Raw genomic sequence first — 26,228 nt, forward strand, 5'->3', positions numbered from 1 at the left:
TGCACCCATTAACTCATCATTTACATTAGGTATATCTCCTAATGTTATCCCTCCCCCCTCCCCACACCCCACAACAGGCCCCAGTGTGTGAGGTTCTCCTTCCTGTGTCCAAGTGATCTCATTGTTCAGTTCCCACCTATGAGTGAGAACATGCGGTGTTTGGTTTTCTGTTCTTGCGATAGTTTGCTGAGAATGATGGTTTCCAGCTGTATCCATGTCCCTACAAAGGACATGAACTCATCCTCTTTATGGCTGCATAGTATTCCATGGTGTAAATGTGCCACACTTTCTTAATCCAGTCTATCATTGATGGGCATTTGGATTGGTTCCAAGTCTTTGCTGTTGTGAATAGTGCCACAATAAACATACGCATGCATGTGTCTTTATAGCAGCATGATTTATAATCCTTTGGGTATATACTCAGTAATGGGATGGCTGGGTCAAATGGTGTTTCTAGTTCTAGATCCTTGAGGAATCGCCACGCTGTTTTCCACAATGGTTGAACTAGTTTTCTCTTTTATCTTTCTCTCTTTCTTGCTGTCCACAAGTTTCATTGTTAGATGCCAAGCAGTTCAGTTTATCTGTTATTTGATTTACAGAAGTTACTCTTATATAAAGGTAAGTATTACAAAATATATTGAGAGGCACTAAAATGATTTATTCTCATAGTAAATGAAACTGATGAAACTGATGTGCTTAAAGATTTTAATGCCACTTTATGTGTTCAAAGTAAGCGCTACTGAACTTAGGGTGCTATTTGAATAGAAAGCTTTTCTCATGCTATTGTATTTGGCATTCAAAAAATGGGAAAGAAAAAGCTAAATAATACATTGGCAGTTCCATTTTTCCAAAGTAAAACAATATTTGCGTTTGAAGTTTAAAAATATTTTTCAGTAAATTAGGCCAGGTGCAGTCTGTAATGCCTGCATTTTAGGAGGCTGAGGTGGTCAGATCACTTGAAGCCAGGAGATAGAGACCAGCCTGGCCAACACAGCAAAACTCCGTCTCTACTAAAAATATAAAAATTAGTCGGGCATGTGGTACGTGCCTGTAGCCCCAGCTACTCAGGAGGCCAAGGCAGGAGAATCACTTGAACCAGGGAGGCAGAAGTTGCAGTGAACTGAGGTTACTTCACTGTACTCCAGCCTAAGCAACACAGCAAGACTCAAAAAATAAAAATGATAATAAATAAATAAATGAACTCAATAAGTTATTAAAACTTCAAGATGTAAAAATGAACATGTTCATCTTTACATACCCTTCAGTGGAAGATCATGCAATGAATTAAATGCAGTAATTCTGCTTCTATAAAATCCAAGTACAAAATCCAAGTATTTTGTACTTATAAGTAGTCGTGTGCTCTTGAAAAGCACTTTTGGAAAATGAATCTGTACAGTGTTCTCATTTTCTAATTTTAAATTGTTAAAGGCACCGTTTAATGTCAATTTGTATTTCCTGTTGCTGTCACCTCTTTAGAGGGTTAACATATACTAATGAAAACCTAGAATATTTCTCTCTTGTTTGTTTTTATTTTCCAAATATCAAGAGATTAAAATGCATTTTTCTGACAATTCACATTCTTTTAATAGACTGCAGACACAGAAACTGTGAGGTAATAAATATAGTGTTCTAAGAAACTAAATTTTGGTGTAATTTTTTATGCAGCAATATCGTTTCTGTGGAATACAGGTGTGGCTTAATTGAATCCTCTGTCCCTGGGTCTCTCTCATAGGCTTCAGGGAAGGTGTCAACCAGAGCTGCAGTGGATTGAAGACTCAATGTGGGGTAGATCTGCTGCCAAGCTTCCACAAATGGTTGTGGGCAGGATTTAGTTTCTGGGAGCTGGTGGCCAGAAGCCTTCCTCAGTTCCTTGCCACATGGGCCTCTCCAAACAACTTCTTATGACGTGACTCTTGGATTCATCAGTGACCAAGAGAAAAGGCAATAGAAAGAATGCTAGCAACATGGAAACCTCATTCTTTCATAACCTGATTTCAGAAGTCACATCTTACCACTTTTATAACATTATATTCATTAGAAGCAGGTCACAGGGCCAGCCCCCACTGAGAGGAAGGGAATTAGACAAGGCTGTGAATACCAAAAGGGGGGATAAGTGAGGGACATTTTAGAAGTTTGTCTATATTTTAATTTTAAAAAATGATATTCACACACACTGGGAAAATCAATTTGAACTTTTTTCTTTACCATTTTACCCAATTATTCTGAGGTTAAGGAAACATTTCAAGAATAAAACAAAATATAATTACAAGGTTTGCAGTCGTGGCCATAATCTCACTTTTTCTTGGCACTTATTAGTGCCTGATTGATCACATTAATTGTTACATAGCTATAATCTATATTTGAAATTCATGGATAAGAGTTAAAATGAAAGATTTATATGCCATAGTATTTACATTACTATATAACCAATGCTGAACTTCTAATACAAAATGTCAACACTAGGAATATCAATTCAAATGATAGTGAATTTCTTACCTGAAGCCACAAAGGCTACAAGGAGATGGTACATTTTTAAGCGTCAAAAAAAAATCAAGTGATAGTTGTAGAACTGGTAAAACTATCCTTTGGGAATGAATGGAGAGTAAAGATACCAGATGAAGGAAAACTAGAAGATGCTATTAATAGCAGGAACTACCCTTAAAAATTGGCTAAAGGAAATTCTATAAAGAGAAACAAAATGATAAGAATCCCGTAGCATCAAAAAACAAGAAGAAACAATCAAATAGAAATATGAATATATGATAGAATATCTTTCTCCTCATTTGTTTTAGGAATCATATTTAATGATTGAAATAAAATTATAAAATCATTTTATACTCAAGAAAGTGATATTTAATGATAGAGAAGGTAAAATGACCTAAACAGAAGTAAGTTGTCCATAATTCACTTGAAGAGATGAAATACTCATTTCCAGTAGATAAGGCTGTTACATTTGTGTATTTTAACTCTCAGAACAAGTATGAAAACTGTACAAAGTGATAAACTAAAAAATACTGTACATATATCAGCCAGGTGGAATCCACACAAAAATTCAAATAGCAAACAGGAAAGCAAAAGAAGAAAAGCAGGGATGGAAAGAGAGGACAGAAAGAAAACAAATTATAAAATGGCAGATATAAGTTCTAACACATCAATAATTACTGTAAATGTAAACGGCCTAAATAGACCAGGTAGAAGTCAGAGACTGGCAGGGTGAATAAAACAAAAATAAGCAAACAAACAAAAAGCATGAACAAGTTACATGCTATTAATAAGAAACTTAACAAGAAACTCACTTCCTCAGATCATCAATTAAGATTGCCATCTATCACAAATAAAAGAATGTTAAATAACAGAATGGAAAAAAAATACCTTGGAAATACTAGTTTTTTAAAAAATACCTAAGAGTGGTATTTTTAAAAAATACCTATGTTAATACCAGAGATGTTACTTCAGAACAAAACAAAACAAAATAAAATATAGAAACCCACCACAGACAAGGAGGAAAATTTCTTGATGATAAAAGGATCAATACATCAGGAAGACATAATGATCCTACATGAGTATACACAAAACAACACAACTTCCAAACATATGAAGCAAAAACAGGTAGAACTGAAAAGAGAAATAGACAAATCAGGAATTACAGCTGAGGATTTCAGAAATCTCTCTGAACAACTAGGAAAATGACTGCACAGAAAATCAGCAAAGGTATAGAGAATCTGAATGATATAATCAGCAAATAGGATCTAATTGTCATGTATAGAAGATTCCACCATACAATTGCAGAACATACATATTTTAAAGTGTCATGTAACATTCACCAAGGTACATATCCTATACAAAAAAAAAAAAAAAAAAAAAAAAAACAAAAAAAACCTTCAACTAATGTAAAATAATTGAAATTAGGCAGAGTATGTCATCTTTCTGTGATGAAATCAAACTAAAAATCACAACAGAAATATCTCTAAAGAAGTAAAAATTAGACAACACATGTCTAAATAATTCATGGTTCAATAAGGAATTCGCCAAGAAAATAAAAAAATACAAAACTGAATAAAATGAAAATACTTTAACATCAAATATTTGAAAGACAGCTAACATAGTGCAGAGAAGAAAGATTATGCCCTAAATTCTTACATAAGAAATAAAGTTCTCAACCTAAGTTCCTACCACAAGAAACTTAGAAAAAGGAGAGCAAAATAAAGGAAATACCAATTCAAATATATTTCAAAACAATTTCAAATATATTTGAATTGTTTTTTCTTTTATTTTAATTGTTACTTTAAAAAATTTAAATTATTTCTTTTATTTAAATATAGTTAAATTATTTAAATATATATTTAAATATATTCTGTCATGTCACTTCCAATCAATATATGGAATAAATAAGTTAAATACTGTTGTAATTTTCAAATATTGCTTGACTTGATCTTCAAGACAGGTATGACAGTCTTACACAACTTCTTAGGGGGTATATTTGAAAAGTGGCTTTTCTGGCTTTCTTACTTTTGAAGTCTGGGTGAAAGGCATGGGTTTCTTATGTCTGATCTTTCTCTTTTCTGAAAGAAAAAACTATCTTGCCCCATCTTTCCTACATGTTCGCTACAACATTTGGATTCACCAGAAATTTTGGAATTTGAAGAAGCTGGGCTTTTAAAAAATTTTTGTTGATTCAATTTATATTTTTTTAAGTGTAAATCTTACTCTTTGGTCGTGCTGTTTACAGTGAAAATTGAATTCCAGATCATACATACAAAATAAAGTTTAATATACCATACCACACATGATTTTACATAAATACTTTTTGCTTTAAGAACTGGGATGACTGAAGTGGAGTATTTGGACACATGCACAGGTATTGCTCATAAAAGTCTTAGGTACATTGTAAAATGTCTGCTTCTGAATCCAATTTTTTCTCTCAGCTTTTTGATGTGGAATATAGTTTAGCCCATTTGGATTATTAATGTAAAGAATGTACTGTTGGGAAAATAAAACTGACTTTAAGAATAAATTTTGTTTTGATTAAAAAAATTATAAGTGCTTTTTGAAAATAATAGGACAATCTTTGAGCTTCACTCTTCAAACTTCATGAAGTCTGAGAAAACTTTCCAGTCAGCCAACATAAAGCAGCTGGCAGCTTTGCACGTCCTATCAAATGGGTGTGAGAAAATTTTACCTCATTTTACTGATACATAAGAGCTTTCTCCTGTTCACCACAAAGTGTAAATAGACCTGTGAAGATCTTATGACTTAGCCACACAGATTCTTTAAGAATAAGTGCGAATATGGTAAATGTTTTAGGAATTTTGCTTAGAAAATGCATAGGAAAATTGGGGTCATCTGTGGTTTGGTTTCCTGAAACCTTAAATGCACAAAAATATTTGGAAATCTCAATGAATTCAATGTTAACGAAAATCTATAATTTTAACAAATAAATGACTTTAAATGTAAAAACAACAATAACAAATAGAAAAAATTCCCTGATCTTGATGATATAACCATCCTTCTCTTAGTACCACCTAATTTGTAGTGGAACTGTGATAGGAATTATTTCATAGAGTGATTTTCTCTCACATTAGATACTGATAATAATTATCATTTGGAGTTATTGGCTATGTGCTCTCATTTTAATTTCCTTTTAACATTTTAGTGTTTCTGGAAACAGTTACATTGTCATCATTGTCATTTAATCGATATGAGGTTCTACAAGATGATGTTTACATAGTAATGTAAATTGCAGATACAGTCACCTGCCCAAATTTAGAAAGTGGTAGAATCTTTAACAATATCAGGCTTGTGCAGTGTTATTTCCCATAAAGTGTGCACCACGTCTGTTAGCCACCTGGAAATAGTGCTAAGCTGCTAAGCACATTCTTATACAAAAATAAGATTAGGTGGGGCTATATAGTTCCAGCAGAGCTAATGTTAATTTTATTTTTGGCTTAAGGTCTCAAGAAACATTTTGGCTTTTTTATTTGGCACCATTAAGTTGGATTAGATTGCATGAGAACATTGGGATAGTTTGTGGCTTTGTTAACTAAAACCTGGCATAGGTATAAATATTTTAAAATGCTGATGAATTGACTATCAGGTTTTCATACAAACAGGTAAAATATGTAGAACAGACTATATATACATGTATATGTATATATAATACTGTATATTACATTTATTCCATATGTATTCTATATAATATAGAAATATACTTAGGCTGCTAAGCTCAAATGTATGACATAATCTCTTTAAGTCTCAAAATTTGTACACTGGTGAGAAATTTCAGCAATATTTTAAAGCAGAGCTTTCTTGAACCTGCTTGGCATCCCAAGTACTTCATAAGAGTAGTTAAATGATGTATCCACCAAGAAAGTCTAAATTGTCTGAATCTAAATTTGTACTTGGCAGGCAAAGCACCATAAAGGCCTCAAGCTGATCAGCCTGCCAGAAAACAGGAATTTTATTTTTCCAAGACTCATTACAAATTATGCATTGACACTTTATAAAACGGATTATGGATTTTGGATCTCTCTGTATTTCTTTATTCATATTATAAAGAAGTCAGACTGGTCACTTTTTCTCTCTGATCTATGAGGTTATTATTATAATGTAATTTTTAAGCCCCTTAAAACTTATAGAAAACACAGCAATGACATCAAGATACTATGTGGAGAGACTCTGAAATAGTTTATTTTTAAAGAACTGGAGTTTTAAAAATCATTGAACATTATCTTAGAAACGTAATATTTTATCACGATTTTTTCTCAAGTAATTTTACTGAAAACCTAGCCTAAAGGAAAGGCATCACATAGATTTGAACCAGTGACACATTGCTTCAATAACACTAGGTAATAGCAATAGCTTAAAGAGGGAGCAATGAAGAGTAAGCTAGCAAAAGGTCTTGTTTACTGTATTAATTCCATCCCAATTCTTTAAAATAGAGACTTTTTTTTTTTTTTTGAGACGCAGTCTCGCTCTGTCGCCCAGGCTGGAGTGCAGTGGCGCGATCTCGGCTCACTGCAAGCTCCGCCTCCCGGGTTCTCGCCATTCTCCCGCCTCAGCCTCCGAGTAGCTGGGACTATAGGCGGCCGCCACCTCGCCCGGCTAGTTTTTTGTATTTTTTAGTAGAGACAGGGTTTCACCGCGTTAGCCAGGATGGTCTCGATCTCCTGACCTCGTGATCCGCCCGCCTCGGCCTCCAAAGTGCTGGGATTACAGGCTTGAGCCACCGCGCCCGGCCAATAGAGACAATTTCTATCTGATCAAATAATGCTATTTAAAATTTAATAAAGACTCTTGGCAAACATGAAATTATGTTTTAAACTTTGTGTTTCTGCTCATTTTATGTTACAATGCTTTTGAAAGTAAAATATCTAAGTTTTAAATTATTGACAAGTTGTTCAAATTTATTTTATGTTATTAGTTGCCTGCTTTGGCAAATTATTTTCTGTCTGTATACAATTTAAAAGCCTCTCATTTGCACCAACAAGCATAGACAGAAACTGTCTGTATAATTTGCTACAGTGTAAGGATTTTTAGAATAGAATATTTAACCATGAGCAAATCTTGAACTACATACATATGATGTCATGTGGCCATTTAGTGTAATGGTTTCATTTATCTCATCATCACAACTATAGTCTTCTATTTAAGATTCTGTGTACTGTTACAAAAATTCATGTATATATATATATGTATTTGCTTTAGACCTATATGAAATGAATTTTCATACTCATCATTTCTGCATGTTTGACAGGCCACATTTTATAGTACAATAAAGTGTTTATTTTCCTGAATATTAAAATCTGATTCTTTTTCTTTTTATCAGATTATATTTCATCATATCTATCATAATGATTCTTTCTTAGCATTGTACTTTGAATCTGTGTTAATCCATTTTCTCACTGCAAATGGCTTTTGTTATTTTGTGTGCATTACAGGTCCTATGCTTCTTAGGAAAAAAAATTCAACACAGGTTTCGTTTTCTATAGATTAAGATAAAGCAATAACTATAAACAAGAAGACAAAAATCTTTGTAATGTCTGTTTTATCTTGCCATGGAAGTTTAACTTCTGCCAAAAATGCTTTTCTTTTTGCTTCATTTCATTCTTCAGATAATACATCAAGTGTCACTTGGGAGAGACTTTGCTAAGTACACAGGGAGTTTTTGGATTACAATACACTGCATATAGCTTCAAAGATATAGTTAAAAACTGTAATTGTTCATTTGGTTTGTTGTTTATGATTGTTAGCAGCATTCAGGATGGCAGAAGTGATGTCTATTTTGTTCACTTTCTAGGAGCAGGTCAGCGGTGGATATTCAACCCACCTTATTTTGTTGTTGTTGTTGGGTTTTGTTTTGTTTTAGGCTTTCAGCAGCGGGAAACCTTGGTTTTTAGCTTCTGTTTCTAGTGATAGTTGGAAAAGAGGGATGAGGAAAGGGTTTTGGTAGCCCAGTGAGAAACAGAGACTAAGAACCCGTGACTGTGTCTTCTCCCTTGGACACCCTTAGACAAAGGGCCACTAAGGGATCTAGAATTCTCGGATCACAGATTTAGTTAGTAGGAAAGTATAACCTGCTACCTGAAGGATGAGAAGCCAGGGGAAGGAGGGTCTGTGGAGAGAGGGGAGTGTGCTCCTGCAGAGCAAACAGGTTGCACCAAGGAGAAGGTGGAGGTGAGGTTGTGCAAGGAATGGACACGTCCAGGGTAGCCGACTCAGGGGATGTGGAAGATGAAGTGACAAAGAGGAGGCCAGAGGGTTGGACAGGCCTGGACCTCACAGTCCCTTTGAGCTGTGATCAGGAGATTGAATGAACTCAAAGACAGTGTCAGGATGAGAAGACTAATTGTTGTGTAATTTAATAGGAGCTATTTTAGCATAAAAATATCCAAAGTGGAAGTATGCCAAATGTATTCCTGAAATACTCTAAAAGATTTAGAGTGAAAACAGTTGATATTTTAAAGCTGTAGAATTTTTATATGAAGAGGTGGTAGCTCTGGATTCAAATTTCCTTAGTTTCCAAACTGGGTTGACCCTTTCTAACTGTATGACTTGGCTGGATACATCAGAGACTAAATCCTAGTTTCTTTATCATTAAGATGGGGATAATAATAGTACTGACTATTCCATTGATTAATATCAATATTATATAGAAATTGGAACTGCAACTTTGTTACACGAAATACAGAGCACTTTTGTAGATTTCATCTTTCCTATGCTTTTCCTGTTTTTTTAAGTACATCATTTCTCTTTCAAAAGACAGAGGGAAAAACATACAAAAAAGTAAATGGTACATTAGTATGTCAAGGTGACATACTAATGACTTGTATAACACAGAGAAAAATGTATGCCTTGCCTACAGGGTAGCTAGGGTTAACCAGTCTGCAGGCGTTTTCCCTTTTAATAGTCACAAGAATTCAATGAGGCCCATGCTATTCTTGTCTCCTTCTATACTAAGGATATTTAGTGAAAGGCAGTTTATGTAATTGGTGCAAGATCATCGTCTAAAAAGTGGCAGAGTAAGACTCTACCCAATAGAGGCTAGAGTCCACTATCTGACACATTAAGTTCTCCTTTGGCAACAAATAATTTTGTTAGTGATACTATATATACTTTGTAGACCCTTAAGATTTTATTTGGTTATGTACTACATGCAAAAATATTTGCAGGAATCATGGTGGACTGATGGTATAAGCATTTTTACAACGCAAAAATCAGTACAAGAAACCATAGTCAACAGCGTTAAAATATTTTCCCACGTTATCAGTGGCCCTGTTCTACAACCACTGGCAAATACTTTCATAGTTGTCTGAGCTAAAATACGAAGAGTGCACACATTTGTATAGGGAAATGAAGACTTTAGTGCATGCATATGTGTGTTAACCACCCTCATCTCAAGCAAGTTTTCCTTGCCTGAGAAAACTTTTTAAAACAGGAAATACTCTTCAAGTTCAAGGACTGACTGATTAAGCCCAACTCATTTTTATTTAGTCAGATGTGAAAAAATACACAGTTAATTGGTAGGCAAGATCTCAATGTACCAGAATCCAATTATAGAGTCTTCAAAACACTAGTGAAATAAAAGTTAATGAGACATTTAAAGACATTACAATTTTATGATACTGATTTATTTTGAAAACTAGCAAGGATAATTTTAAGTTTAATATGCTGAATTAAATTCTGTGTCTTCACTTTGGAATTTCAACCAAAAGACATATCATTAAACAGTGAATAGTAAATATATATATGTATTTGTGTGTGTGTGTGTGTGTGTGTGTATACTGTTTCTAATTAAGAGTTCCTTTTGTTCTTTTCTTTTTTATATTGGTGTTGGAGTTTGGTCAGTTGTATTCTTATTGCCCTCTGAATTATAATATATGAAGGGAACAAAATACTCCAAATCAGCAATAAATGAAACATGATTGGACATATACCAATGCTAACAAAAATAATTACAACCATGTGTCTATATTATTGTAACAAGTATTATAATGAAGAGTGAAGTGGTTTGACATCTCTATATAACACTTGTTAAAATGTTTTCTTCTCTACCATTAAAAGTTAATATTAAGTTTAATATTATAAGATCTCTTAATAAGATAGCCTTAATATTCATCTTTTAAAATATTATGTAGTCTTTTTTCCCAATGATTAAAGGCTTATTTTGTAAGTTAGTTATAGTAATGAAACCCATTCAGTTGATTAAATAGATGGGTCATAAGGAGGCGATTTATGATCTGTAACTATATAAAAGCAAATGAAAAAAAGTGAGAGGATTAAATGTCATGCACATAAAATATTATATAAGATTATTTATACCAGAAAACCATATCTGAGAATAAAAATGGGTAATTATATACAGCCATGGAACTTTATTAATTTACAAATTAAGCTGCATGTTTTGAGCACTTTTTAAAATTCTACTTACTATATTCCTAATATACCTATATTACAATGTTGCATAAAGAATTGGGTATATGTATTGTTACATATGGTATGCCTTACAAATTAATTTGTGTTTGGTATTTATATGGAAAGTTGATTTTAATTCCTTTATGAAGCTTTGCATTGGGCTAAGACTCCATGTCGTGTTATCTACGCTGTAAAGTTTCCTCATTTCTAAGTGATAGTCATAACTTCATCAGTACTCTGTAGATCACCTTGACCATACCTAATAATCTAACACTGACTTGACACATACTATATACTAAACAAAATTATTGAACAAATACACGTATTTGTTATAATGTAAATTATGTATCTTTAAAACTTAACTGTGCTTCTCTCACCCACCAGACTGTAAAACCTTTGACACACAAGAAACATGTCTTTTTCATAATATTTTATTTTTGATCTTTACACAATATTAACCACAGTGAGAAATTAATTCATGTATAAGTTAGATGTGCTTTTGCCTGAAAATAACAGAAAACTCAACTATCATAACTTAAATAAATATAGGTTATTCTGCTCAAATAGCAAAGAAATCAGAGGTATGCTTTCTATGTTGTCATGCCATAATTCATACCTTAAATCAGGCTCTTATCTTCATGGTTCACCATTTTGAATGTCACGAGAAGGCTGTTATACTCACCTTCTTCCAGAACTATGTCCTTATTCAAACACAAGGAAGGAAGAGGAAAGAGAGTTCCTCATTATGATGTTCTCATATTTTTCTGGATGGGAAATCTCAGCACACTTCATCTCACATCCCAGCAGCCAGAGTCAGGCCATATGGCTGCCTTGAGACTAGTCAATAGTCAACAGATGAAGGGCATCATGGAAAATGTAGACTATGATTTAACCTCTGGCATTGAAATAAGAGGCTTATTTGCCTATACATCAATAGGTTGTGCATTCTGCCTGAACAAATTGAGGCTTAGCAGGGATAAAGAAAACCATTAAGTAGTTAGTGGACAACAAATATTACAATTTGTATTTTGTAGTGAACAATGTTGCAATAGATATGACCTAAATAGGACTGGATTTGTCAAAATGAATTATTTATGTCATATGCTATCTTCAATTGCATCTTTATATTTTTATTTGTATTTTTTTGGCAAAATTGAATATGAGAATTTTCTATTTCTTAGTGGACAGTTACAAGTGTTTAAATTCCTCTATATTTTTAGTTACATTGGAAAAATATGCAATATTGAAAAAGTGCGGCCGGGCGTGGTGGCTCACACCTGTAATCCTAGCACTTCGGGAGGCCGAGGTGGGTGGATCACGAGGTCAGGAGATCAAGAACATCCTGACCAACATGGTGAAACCCCATCTCTACTAAAATACAAAAAAATTAGCTGGGCGTGGTGGTGTGTGCCTGTAGTCCCAGCTACTCAGGAGGCTGAGGCAAGGGAATTGCTTGAACCCTGGAGGCGGAGGTTGTAGTGAGCCGAGATCATGCTACTGCATGATCAAGACTCTGTCTCCAAAAAAAAAAAAAAAAAAAAAAAAAAAAAAAAAAAAAAAGTGGCATTGTTTTCATCAAATTTCAAAAACAAAAAAAAGTAGGTCTTATTCCTGTATTTACAAGGGAAATCTCAGGATGAAATTATGTCCTCTATCTTTTCTCAGGTCTTAAAGATGAATAAGAATTTAGATTCCATTCATCGATTAATTGAAGAAACACAGATCTTCCAGATGCAGCAATCATCAATTAAGTCACGTGGTGACATGGTGACACCTGCCTCACCCCCCAGGGATACCTGCTTCCCACTTCATGGGCTACAATCCCATGCTGCTCACAATTTCTGTGCACACTCATGTAACACCAACAAATGGGATATTTGTGAAGAACTTCGCCTGCGGGAGCTTGAAGAAGTCAAGGCCAGAGCTGCTCAGATGGAAAAGACCATGCGGTGGTGGTCAGATTGCACTGCCAACTGGAGAGAAAAATGGAGTAAAGTTCGAGCTGAAAGGAACAGTGCCAGGGAGGAAGGAAGACAACTCAGAATAAAACTAGAGATGGCGATGAAAGAATTGAGTACACTGAAAAAGAAACAGAGTTTGCCACCTCAGAAGGAGGCATTAGAAGCTAAAGACACCCAGGATCTGAAGCTTCCTGGTTTCACAGAAGAATCCTGTGAACATAGAGACCAATTTCAAGTGAGTTCACAAATGTATGAGTCCATCAGAGAGTGTTTGGTAAAAAGACAATTGTCTACAAAGGAGGACACAATTAATAAGGTAAGAAAAAAATCCAGAGACTATGTGAATTTCTGAAGGTCATAGATAGTGATGGTGAGGAAGACGGAAGTGACAAATCCAGTGGTGACTATACTAGTCTGCCAGGGCTACCGTAAAAACGTACCATAATCACAGTGGTTTAAGCAACAGAAATTCATTTTCTTATAATTATAGAAGCTAGAAGTACAAGATCAAGGTGCTAGCAGGGTTGGTTTCTTCTGAGGCCTCTCTCCTTGGCTTATAGAAAGCTATTTTCTCCCTGTGTCTTCACATGGTCTTTTCTCTGTACACATGTCTGTGTCTTAAGTTCTTCTTGTAAGGTCACCTAATGAGCCTAATTTAACTAAATCACCTCCTTAAAGGCCCTGTCTCTACCAACAGTCACATTCTATGGTACTGGGGGTTAGGACTTTAACAAATAAATTTTGGGGAAAAACAAGTTCAGCCCATCCTAGTGGTTTTACTAATCTTTATAGAAAAAATTAACTCAGCATTTTTCATCTGAAAAGAAAATATTTGGAGACATTTCTTTCCATTTGCCTTAATTATGTCTAAATTGTAAACAATCCATACAGTAGTTTAAATAGTTCTCCATGTTTGGGACTCAAGCCTCACAATTAACTACTTATAAAATGGGTACTGCAGGCAAATAGGGTACCTTAGGAAATGTTTTATGTGGACCACTGATGGAATTTCTTGGTATACTTAGAATCTCAGTTTCTGAGAATTCTGTACAAAACATATGTAACTTTAAAAAGTCTCTCAGTTTATACAATTATTCATCCATGAACCACCACCCTGTTTTTTCTTTTTCTTTTATTTTAACTTGGTAAATAATATTAACAACCCAAAGAACATACTTTGGGAACTCCTGTTACCTCTTATTATAGTTTCAGTTTATTTTGTTACTTCTTTCTACTTAATTCCTTCTCTAACACACATTAGTTAATATCTTGCACCTCTACCATTGCATTTAGTATTTTAAGCCATTCTATAATGTATATAATTTATGGTAGGTAAAACCTAGATTTAATTATAAATAAAAAAATTAAGAAGATTGCAATAAAATGATTACTTCTGCTTATTTGGTCTTCTACGTTTTCTTTTAAAAATGTTCAAAGCTGATAATCTAAGCTTTGTGTGTATCTTTTGGAAAATCACATATATTCTCAAAACTCAGCTGTATTAATGTATGCGTTAGAAGAATGCAATGATGAGGATAAGAGAACATAGCTCACATCAAGTTCTCTAAATCCACAAAGCGTTTTTATTATTACAAGTTACTAGCCTCTGCATTTGAGAAAATGAAGGATTCTCTTCACATGTATTATGATGGAAATTCTCAATATTTTGGGATTTCTTCTGAAATATCTCCTTAACATTAATGTCAAGAACAAATCAAACATAATACTTATTTATTAAAAATGTATTTATTTGCAAAATATCCTTCCAGATATTCCTTCTGATGGTAGGAAAATAAATATTACCTGTTGAAGAAGCTTCAATCAGGTTTTTCCTTAAAATTTTGACCAGCATCTTTGCCAACTCTATACCTAACAAGAAAGATATGTATATGCATCCTCAAACAACACTTCTTATTTTATTGTTTGTCAAAATATTATAGTATAGATGATTGCAATGAACATTCTTGAGAGAATTAAGGAATGAATCATACTAGGTAACCTGGCATCCACATACTACTTAAAAAATAAAATAAAAGTGAAGTATCATTGAGATTTTATTTGAACTTGACTATTCATTGAGATTTTATTTGAAATTGTCTTTCATTTTAAACTTATAAACCAGGGCAAATTTAAATTGTAGACAAATACCAACAGCATGAGCCCTGTGAAGTTTTTGAGTTACACTCTAAGAGTGTCGATGCAGTTGTTGCTCTAGTATTGATGCCCATGTTTATTAAAGTGCCCCATTAAATTCTATTTGAGATGTGACTCATGAATTAAAGCAATAAAGGGAACTAAAATAAAGCGATAAGCAAGCTTTTTAAAATATTCAAGAGCTTCCTGAAAATTCTATCTTGTCTTTCAAAAATGTTAAAAAATAATTACTTTGAAACTGTAAGTGCCTTATGACAAAAGAAACTTGAAAGTGGAATTCATCAACTGATTAAAAATTATTTACAGCTGTTCAAGTTTGTGCATGATTATTTTTAGCGTGATTAGAAAAAGAGAACAAACAGAGTTAAAGCAGAACTTCTGAGAAATGTATTTTTTTTTGTAAAGAGGTAGAACATAGAAAAAAATAAGTTTGAAGAAGAATGTAAGTAAGTGTGACCACACAACGCTTTTAGGGAATGATAATGAAATAATGAAATAAAAAGATGAATTTGTTGTTGTATCATAACATTTATTTCTTTATGAAAATGTATCGTCATCACAATTTTTCTCCAAGAGGTTTAAAATTTTTTTTTTTTTCAGGAAGAAGATGTGGTTATTGATTCTCTAAAATTAAGTGAGGAAATGAAACCCAATCTAGATGGTGTTGATTTATTCAACAATGGTGGTTCTGGAAATGGTGAAATGAAAGCGGGGCTGAGGCTGAAAGCAATAAATCTGCCTTTGGAAAATGAAGTAACTGAAATTTCAGCTTTGCAGGTGCATTTGGATGAATTCCAAAAAATCTTATGGAAGGAAAGAGAGTAAGTGCTAATCATTGCCTCCCTTAACCAAGTCTAAGTTTCAAACCACTTAAAATTGGTAATACTGATAGATTGGTCATTTAATAATGTATTTTATCCATGTTTAGTCATTAAGTTTTAGGATTTAAAGAAATTAGTTTGACATATATTCATATTTTGAATTTTAAAAAGTAGCATATAACTTGTTAGTGTTTTTCATTCTTTTAAGTTGACTTTTATCATGACTATGTTTTTATCATCTCTGATAGATTCACTTTAATTGTATCTGAATTCTTAATGTACAAGGTTAAAATATCCAGTGTGTTATTTAATTTTTATAGCATCTTGGACTTGGTAAATAAAAAATGAATAAATATGTTAATACTAATAGTGGAAAAATCACAATTTTGTGAGATATTGATTACAGAAAAAGTTGTCTGATACATGGACCATTAGGGGCATCAGACTTGTGATTAATTGGCCTGGATATTCATCTTTGTTCTGATGTATTCCAACTATGTGATGTTGGCTATTGCCCCGTTTGTGAAAATAGCTGTAGTGCTGTTATGTTCTAGTTATCTATTGTCTTGAAACAAACTTTTCCAAACAATTATCATTAAAACGTATCAACAGCAACCACCATGTCTTCTGTTCAAGAATCTTGAGCATGGCTTGGCATGGACATCATATCTCTCACTTGTGCCTTCAGTTGCAATGGCTCAAAGGCTGGCCGTGCCTGGAAGGCTGGGGGCTGCAGCCTCTCTCACTCATATGTCTGGCAGTCCATCTCAGTTCTCATCTAGGCCTCAGTTGGGACACCCTGCACTGGGGCTATTTAAGGGAGTGCTTGGCTTCCTCACAACACTGGGGCTAGGCTGCAAGTGAACATCTTAAGAACACAGAGAGAAGAATGCCATTTGAATGACTCTGCCTCAAAAGTCATTTAGCATCACTTCAGACCCATTATCGGTGGTGGGAATCTCAAAGGCTGACTCAGATCAAAGAGAGAGAAGCACTTTCAACGGAAGGAGGGTCAAAACAATTTTATAATAAGGGTGTGTGGGATGCAGTCATTGTGGCAACGGTCTTTGCAAACTCCAGTCTGTCATAGCCTTTCTCAGTGAATTCTCATAAAGATCAAGAACAAATAACGTCTGGGAAAGAGGATAGTAATATGAAATATTCAATATGGATTTTTATTTCTTTGCAATCAGCTTACAATTTTATTGGCACAATGTGGAATATCTAATATATAAATGTGGTTCCAAAATCTAAAAATAATTACTTTTATCTCTTAGTTATAAAAGCCTTAATGGGCAGCAGAAAAGCAAGAAGGATATGAATGCATATATACACACAATGTATTATATAAGTATATGTCATATAACAGTTTTAATTGTCCTGGTTTGAATGGACTGAAATCGGGATAGATATGCATACTAGCCATTCACAGATACAGTAAGTTCTTTACCACTTATTTTCTGCCAGAAGTTTCTCATGAGTTCCTCTGAAATTTACTAGTGCCACCAATTCCCTTTTTCAGACTCTTCATCTGTATTTCACTAGATTAATAGATTGTGATCATACACGCATTTATGTACAGAATAAATACTTATTACCCTACCAAGTGTAAATTCCTAGTAGAGGCAACCAACATCAGTAGAAAAAAGAATAAAATTGAATTTTTAGGCTTGTACACATACTGACAATTTTATGTAGACCTATACATTTCAGTCACATTCTAATCTCTGTGCTTTTACTTCTTGAAGGATTTAACTTTTGGTAATTATAGACTTCTCTCCAGCACTCGTACGATATTACTTCCCTGATGCAGTCTAATGGGAGCAGTGCAGAGCTGTGTTTTTCTAGATGTAAACTTTTCTATTCTAAAGTGTCAGTTTTAAATATATGCATGTTCTGTCTTAACACGCTTATCCATATACATATACACAACATGTACTTTTTACTTTCTTGGAATACATGAACAATTCTCAGAGTAAGTCCATTCTCCAGTTCTCAGTGACTTCAGTCTATAATCCATAGACAGGTCAAAGAATAAGAGAGAAAAGGAGGCTTTCCATGGCCTTGTCTTCCTACTCTCCTCTTTTAAGAAACAATCCCACGGACTTGATGAGTCATGGTTCCTGTGTCCATGAATCAACATTTGCATGCAATCCACATGAGGCAATCACAGTCTTTTTTGCTATCACAAGAGAACATTTTCCAAGAATACAGGATATGCTATTACTTATAAATCCATCTAATCTTTTAAATTCTTCTTCCTGGAATATCAGTGAGTGGGTGGCTTGAATTGAGATGTGAATGTATTTTTTTCTGCATTCCCATCTAGTGGGAAAATTCGCTTCTTAACTAGTGCACAGAAATCAGCTCAGAAAACTCAGTGACTCATTTTTTTCCATTGTCCTTGACTAGAACCTCTTCATCAAATAGAAGAAACTTTATTGTTTTATTTGCACTCTGAGTGCTGTTCAGTTTTATGAATAATTTTTTAGCATATAAAAGTTTCTCATATACTGAGAATTTATATATTTCTGATGACTTTCATAAAGACTTCCCAGGTAGAAAATTTGGAGTAAGGCCAGGAAAGCTGATCCTCTTATAGAGCTATGTGTACCTAAAAATTTAGGAAGCTGAGGTTGGCAATACCAAATCTCAAGTAACAGAGACTGAGATAAAATATTTTGAACTGTTCTAACATTCAGAATCAGTTTTCAGATATCACTGCAGAGACTTCCTTTATCACTTATAAAATGTTTGTTCTGTGTCCTTTAAGCTGAGCTTCAGTCCTCCCTTTCCATTTCATCTTTTTTTTTTCCTTTTCTTTTTGAGAGAGTCTCGCTCTGTTGCCCAGGCTGGAGTGCAGTGGTGCAATCTCGGTTCACTGCAACCTCAGCTTCCTGGGCTCAAGCCATCCTCCCACCTCAGCCTCCTGAGTAGCTGGAATTTACAGCCTGTGCCACCACACCTGGCTAATTTTTTTTTTTTTTTTTGTATTTTTAGTAGAGACGGGGTTTGCCATATTGCCCAGGCTGGTCTGGAACCCCTGGCCTCAAGTGATCTACCCTCCTTGGCTTCCCAAAGCGCTGGGTTTACAGGTGTGAGCCACTGCGCCCAGCCCATTTTATCTTCTTAATTTATTTTATATATAAGAAAAGTAGTATGCTTCAATTATTTTGTTTTGCTTCATTAAATGTTCCATTTTTTTTCATAATGAGATTTAAAATCTAGGTTAGAAGTTTCAGCAAATTAAAAATGCTTCAAAGGTTATTATTTTTGGTCTATGTAAGAAAGAGACAGATTTCTACTTTACATATTATATATAAAGTATATATGTATATTCCTCAATTAATGAATACATTGACATGCAAATCTAGTTAATACTGTTTAATGTAAAATTTGTAAGTATTAGAAAGTCAAGCTTATTTTGTTTCTTTATTGTCACTCATGGAATATTCAATAAATCTTTACCATCTTTTGACTCTCCAGTGTCTATTTTGTGTTTCGGCAATTTGCTACCAAATGAAACAGAGTCTACACCTGTGCATAGATTATAAAAATACCAGTAAGTCTCTACCACGGTTTCCTTTGTAATGAGGGTACAGACACTTGACTTAGGAATAGTGTATCAGCGGTGGCCGCCTAGACTTTTAAGCCAAGCCAGTACCCCAAGGAAGTAGACAGCATCTAGAATCCATGCCTGAGGGGGAAGCAGCAGCAGTAAAGAAACTTGTTTCCAGAGGCAGCGGTGGCCTCTGGTGCCTAGTGACACCACCCACTGTCCCATATTGGTGATTTGAGGTCCCGCTGTGATGCCTCTACCTTAATGGTGGCCTAAATAGTGTGCTTACAGGAAGATTTCGATGGCTTTCTCATCAGTGTTCCTGGCTGCATGTATTCCCCAGAAATTTTTTGAGCTATAATATCCTTTTCCACTCAAATTAGCTAACTTGAATATGTTTGCTTGCCAGACACATAATACCAGGACAGTGTACAGGCAACAGACAGAGGAGGTTACAGGCAGTGGGGTCTTCATGGGACCAGTTTTGTGGTATGAGAGTGGGTCTTCGTCTCTGTCTGCTTCATCTGCAAACCTTGTTCTATGATTCTCCTGGAGATCTGAGCTTAACAATATTCTTTAAATACTTATCTTTTCTAATTAAATTAATTTTATATGGCTTGGCTGTTTGCGACAGCCGAGTGCTAACACCCAGTGCTGAAAGATGTAATTATGAATAGTAGGAAGTGCAATTGCAAAATGACATATATGTTGCTTAAAGTGTATTTGTAAAAACTTGTATTGTTAACAGTTTAATACTATCTCTAAATTTTGAACTGTTATAAAAATGATAATCTGCATGTTATTACAAGATAACCATTTGATTTGGTAAGAACATTTTTATATTAATATACCCTTTCAGAAAATGATTCAATTTTTTCCAGTGAAATTTCCCACAGTTCAACAATGATTAATATTTATACCTAGATATTAATTTTTAGGACCTTTTGTCCCTGAGAAATATTTGAGTAATATTATTGTCTAGAAATTTAAATTTTATTTCCAATTATTGTGGAATTGTGACAGTAAACAAAGCATCAAAAAATGCATAGAAATATAATCACAACTTTTCATAAAAATAATTTTGGTTGATATTTTATATTTTAGATTCTACAAATTGTATATATTTTAGCAATATGATTTTTTAAAGTTTATATCATCATATTAAAGATACTACATTTTTGCTGAGCTTTGCCTTTTTAATTTCATTCTCGTGAAGAATGTGTACATAAAATATGCAACACTTTAGAGTAAATATTAAGTGTTTGCCTTCTTATAGCTCAAATACTCTGACAATAATATACATCTCAATTATAAATTTAACTATATTTTTCATCAACTTTGAAAATCTCTCTGAAACACAGAATAAAATGATTAGGCTAGAAAATTAAGGACGTATAGAGTGCCCTCTGCTGCATAAATTTAGACACGCAATGTCCTTAATGCTGGCACAGAGACACAAAAGTTTATAATGGGGCTATCTAAATACTAAAACAATTTAAGTATCCCATTGTCATTAAATAATTTTTTATGAATTGCTTTTTTTCTCACTCCCCTAACCAAATTGTAACCTTTTTCATAATAAAAATGCATAATTTTCTTTTAGGAAACAAATACATATCAGATATTTTCTTTATGATGTATACGTGAGGTAAATATTACTTTCTTTGAAAATTTTTGAATTTATTTTGAGTTTCTAAATTATCATTTGATTCATTAAAGTATAATATCAAAAGCGGACATTTGATTTCTCAACATGTATGATTTTAACTCTAGGTATTTTTCAAGTATGTTTCCATTATTCTATTATAAATAAAATAATTCTCAAAATTAATTTGAAGGAGAAACATAAATATATGCTTCATTACACAAATACAGTTAATTAAAATCTTTTATAAAATTATTTTATTAATTTAACATATGCCATTTGCTTTTCAAGTTTTTTGGTTACTGACAAGACATTCCCACGTCCTACTCAAGAAAATCTAAAAAATTAAAATTATAAATATGGTGATTCTTATCTTAAACATTCCAATGAAGTTACAAACTTAGTACAATTTTATTGTAATTTTCAATATAAATTCACAGGTCTAAGTCAATATTCAATATCTTTTAAATATTCTAATTTATCACCCAAAACTTAAAATGCACCCAAATGTTAGATATGCAATATAGTTCATCTTATAATGATTTGTACACATAATTTCTAAATCTAACACAAAATACTAATACTGATTTGTTTATTATTTCTATAATTATTTTCCTCTCGTCATCTCAAACACAACTGCTAAAACAAAAATTATATCATAATAAGCAACCTGGGTGTCCTCAGCTGGCTAGGTTTACTTTTCTATCTGAAATTGTGACTGCTGTGGTTCATCTGGATTATAAACATTCATATTCAGTGTTCATAAGACCTAAACTTTCAAGTTGAATCTTTTTGTTTGTTAATTTTGTTTAATATATTTGCTATGTTAATAAGGGATTCCGGATCAGAGTACTGTAAGTGGTGCTTTGCACCATTTTTTTTTTGCAATCTGTCTCTTTTGAGGTTAAGCTAAGCTCTAACTAATTCTTTTATATCCTCTTTCAATTTTATGGCTTGATTTATGTAAATATAATTATATAACTTTTTAATAGACTGCTTCTCCATTTGATTGGAGTAAACTAATGTATTTACAGCCTAACACTACTTTGAATTATCATAGTATTTTTACCAAGAAGAATCATATTTCTTATTAATATGTAAATGACATTCAATTTTGATTCTGCCTGTGTCTTCTAGCTCTGTGAATATGTTCCTAAGATCTTTCTAGTCACATTTAATATCACTGAAATAGATCTGTATATTAGTTAGTTATGAATGCAGTAACTATGTGACTAACAATCACAAAATCTCAGTGTCACATAACAATCAAAGTGTATTTACCTGGAGCTCAAACATACAAGTTATTTTCAAACTTTTGTTTCTGTCGTCTCTGCTAATATCTCATTGTCAAATCCTAGAATTGAGGAATGAGGAAAACAACTCTGTCTGTGGAAATGGAGGAAAATCAGTGAGTACTTTTTTTTTTTTTGAGACGGAGTCCCGCTCTGTCGCCCAGGCTGGAGTGCAGTGGCGCGATCTCAGCTCACTGCAAGCTCTGCCTCCCGGGTTCCCGCCATTCTCCTGCCTCAGCCTCCTGAGTGGCTGGGACTACAGGTGCCCGCCACCTCGCCTGGCTAGTTTTTTTTTTTTTTTTTTTTTTTTTTTTGTATTTTTTTAGTAGAGACGAGGTTTCACCGTGTTCGCCAGGATGGTCTCGATCTCCTGACCTCGTGATCCGCGAGTATTTTTGAATAGTAATCAAATCTACCTTACACATAAGAACAGGCCAGCTTCAAAGGTCAATATATGTTCATTACAACCAGAAATAAAACAATTATCAATGACTCTAACAGACATTGTGGGCAAAAAAAAAAAAAAAAAAAAAAAAAAAAAAAAAAAAAAAAAAAGAACAAAAATCCAGTGGTTGGTGTATTAAAGGACAAAATTATTTATTTATTTTTTCTTTTATTTTTGAAACCGAGTCTCGCTCTGTCGCCCAGGCTGGAGTGCAGTGGCGCGACCTCGGCTCACTGCAAGCTCCGCCTCCCGGCTTTACGCCATTGTCGTGCCTCAGCCTCCGGAGTAGCTGGGACTACAGGCGCCGCCACCTCGCCCGGCTAGTTTTTTGTGGAGACGGGGGTTTCACCGTGTTCGCCAGGATGGCCTCGATCTCCTGACCTCGTGATCCGCCCGCTTCGGCCTCCCAAAGTGCTGGGATTATAGGCGTGAGTCACCGTGCCCGGCCTAAAGGACTAAATTTTAATCCTAGTTCTGTTGCTAGTTCTACAAATAGAGAAATTAATTTCAGTTATTTAGAATAATTTAAATAAGGATCCCAGTGACATTTCTTTTTTACAACCACATTTGAAACATTTAAAATTATTTTTAGATCCCCAATAAATGACTATTTTCTAAGATTGTTAGGTGGCCTGTTGGAATTCTGTGTCATTTCAAATGATTTTTTCATTCACATACAGCCACAATATGAAGATGGATAGAATACCATGTTAAGATTAGAAACATGTATATCCTCCTATGTAAGAAAATATTATGAGTGAGAGGAATTGAGAGGCAGGCATGAAATACATGAAGAAATCAAGCAGAATGTTAATCCTGGCAAAGCCAAATTAAATATATGTAATCTACTGTAAAGTTAATTGTCAGAATAATAAACTAAAAAAGTTTTATTCGTTATTTATAATTTTTTAATAAGTTGCAAAATGATACTGGCAAAGCCAAATTAAATATATGTAATCTACTGTAAAGTTAATTGTCAGAATAATAAACTAAAAAAGTTTTATTCATTATTTATAATTTTTTAATAAGTTGCAAAATGTTTTCTCTCATTATGATCAGATACAAATATCAAAAATTAGGAAAATGGCTATAAAATGGAACGCATCCTTGAAATGATTTTACAATTGAAGCTTTTTTTCTTTTAATTTTTAAATTATTTAGAATGCGCACAGCTTTGGAAAAAGAAATAGAGAGACTGGAGTCGGCTTTGTCTCTATGGAAGTGGAAGTATGAGGAACTGAAAGAATCGAAGCCAAAGCGTGTGAAAGAGGTATGGGGGGATATGATGTAAGGAAGAAATGAAGCCTAGCTTTTTCTTTCTTTGGATATGTAAACAAGTGGGCAGAAAGGCACAACAGACAGGAGGAAGGGAGGTTGCAAACTGGAATTTCCTCTACAAGTGCAATATTTGAAATCACTTGTCAATAGCTTAGTCAAATTCAGACTATATATATGACATCTTGTTTTTATTTACACATTTGTGGCAGTTTTATATTGGTAATTATTTATTTTCAAAAATCTCATTGCATATATTTATGATATAAAAATGGTATTTTGATATCCATATTGGTAGTTAAATGGTCCATGATTAGCTACATGACACAATTAATTATCCATTCTAGGCACATTAGAGCAGATGGTTAAAGATATCCGCTGATAGCACACCATCTATCATAAATGACTTTATCTTATTCTTTCATGAAGCAGTCTGATAATACCAATTTATCTCAGGCGTATTGAGGTTCTTTTCATATCAACATTGTAGTTATTTGGGATCAGCCACTTGCCAGAATACTTTTCTTTTGCATTTTCATCAATAAAATGCCATCATGAACCTTTCCCATTTTGATGATTTATTACCATTTATTATTTAAGTAATATTAATTGTACATGTTATGTGTACTAAAGCATGGTATTCCATAAGTGTGTGGGAAAGAATAATGAGTAAAGAAAAGAAAAATAATGGGCAAAATAATGACTATTTTCACATGAGTTAACATTTAGTGGGTGTGTGTGCAGTATAAATATATATACACACGTATACATGTATGCACAAACATATACATGAATATATGGATCCATAGTATTTACATGCACAGGAACCTCTCTCTGGGTATGACATTCAAAATGCATTGATGTATACCGGAAAAATAGTTCATGACACAAGAACACATTATGTTTAGAATATGTGTTTATGTGCTCTATAATATAATGGGTTCTAATTTTGACTGAAAAAGCTAATATTTAAGATGCAATTAGTGGAAATTTTGTTAAAAAAAAAAAAAAGAATGCATTTACTACCTCTTGCCACTAGTGTGCAGTACAGACTTGATAATCTTAGTTTTGTAAGCCTTTATTTGAGTAACATTTATGTAGCAAATATACTGAAAAAGTCAAGTTTTTGAGTTGGTTTAAAAAGCAATACGTATATTTGAAAATGTTTAATGTTTTCTGTTCAAATACGATTTTTGGTAGCAAAGTAAGTGAGAGAAAAAATAAAAGTATGATGTTATACAGTGTAAGGTGGATCTGTATTTGATGACCATTCAGAAGTATTTATTAATACATATATGATGCTTTTGATAGATAAAATGCTGGTAGGGTTTCAGAACAGGAGAAACCTCAAAATTGTGAAACATTTGTCTTTTGAGTGCATATGTCAGTTAAATGAACCACAAAGTTGAATAATGAACTCGATGAATGTAAAATTTTGTAGACATTGAAAATTTATAAATATAAAGATCAAACACTGTTTGAATTATTCATATGGAAAAATTTTTAAAATATGTCCTTTCATTCCTAACAAACATTTCTGATGTTCTTAGGATTTTTTTTGAAGAAATGTGTTATTTACATGTTTAAATTATTTTTATAAAATAAGGTTAAATTTTTAAAAATGTTTAAAAACTAAACAAACAAGACTACTTAGAATGAGTTTAATTATTTATATATTCTTTGTTTAATCATTTCTTATAATGGGTTATAACAGACAAGAATTTTAGGCTACATTTAGAAATAGTATTGTAGCACAAGTATAAGCGTAAAATATTCAGTCTCTATACAGTTGATTGACAATCAGAAGGTGTGTCATGATTCATTCTTTAAAATTTCATGTAAGTTATTCCTTCTTACTCTCTTTTTCCTCAAAGATTCTGCTAATGACCTTTGCATTTATCATAGCTCATCATCTCTATGAAGGTTTGAATACAAGTGTAATTTCTGTTGTAGATGCCAAAAATGTTAAAAGCAAATACATGCCTAAGAACTGGTGATGGAAAGATTAGCAATTGTTAAAGTTGGAAACAGATGTGCTTAATAGACCTAGATTTGTAAAAATGCATTTGAAAGTCTGGTGTGCTTTTAGAGGGAAATCATTCTTCAATTACTGACATATAGAGAAGAGAAAAGATAAAAATTTAATTGCAAAATCTAAGTGTTTA

The 26,228-nt window shown here is 33.4% G+C and overlaps 1 protein-coding gene across 4 annotated transcripts in view; it reads left to right on the top strand.

Annotated features, from left to right (window-relative positions):
- The window catches only part of CCDC102B (coiled-coil domain containing 102B), a 341,353-nt gene that overhangs the window by 103,792 nt on the left and 211,333 nt on the right, over nt 1-26,228 (top strand). For all 4 annotated transcript variants that reach the window (XM_010358894.2, XM_010358895.2, XM_030925874.1 and 1 more), the window contains 3 exons: nt 12,577-13,188; nt 15,627-15,847; nt 23,950-24,058. In XM_010358894.2, coding sequence (XP_010357196.1) covers nt 12,586-13,188; nt 15,627-15,847; nt 23,950-24,058 — 933 coding nt within the window. In that variant the 5' untranslated portion in view covers nt 12,577-12,585. The remainder of the gene's footprint in view (nt 1-12,576; nt 13,189-15,626; nt 15,848-23,949; nt 24,059-26,228) is intronic.

This window comes from Rhinopithecus roxellana, chromosome 21 (genome assembly GCF_007565055.1).
Source record: "Rhinopithecus roxellana isolate Shanxi Qingling chromosome 21, ASM756505v1, whole genome shotgun sequence".
In the NCBI taxonomy this organism is placed as follows: domain Eukaryota; kingdom Metazoa; phylum Chordata; class Mammalia; order Primates; family Cercopithecidae; genus Rhinopithecus; species Rhinopithecus roxellana.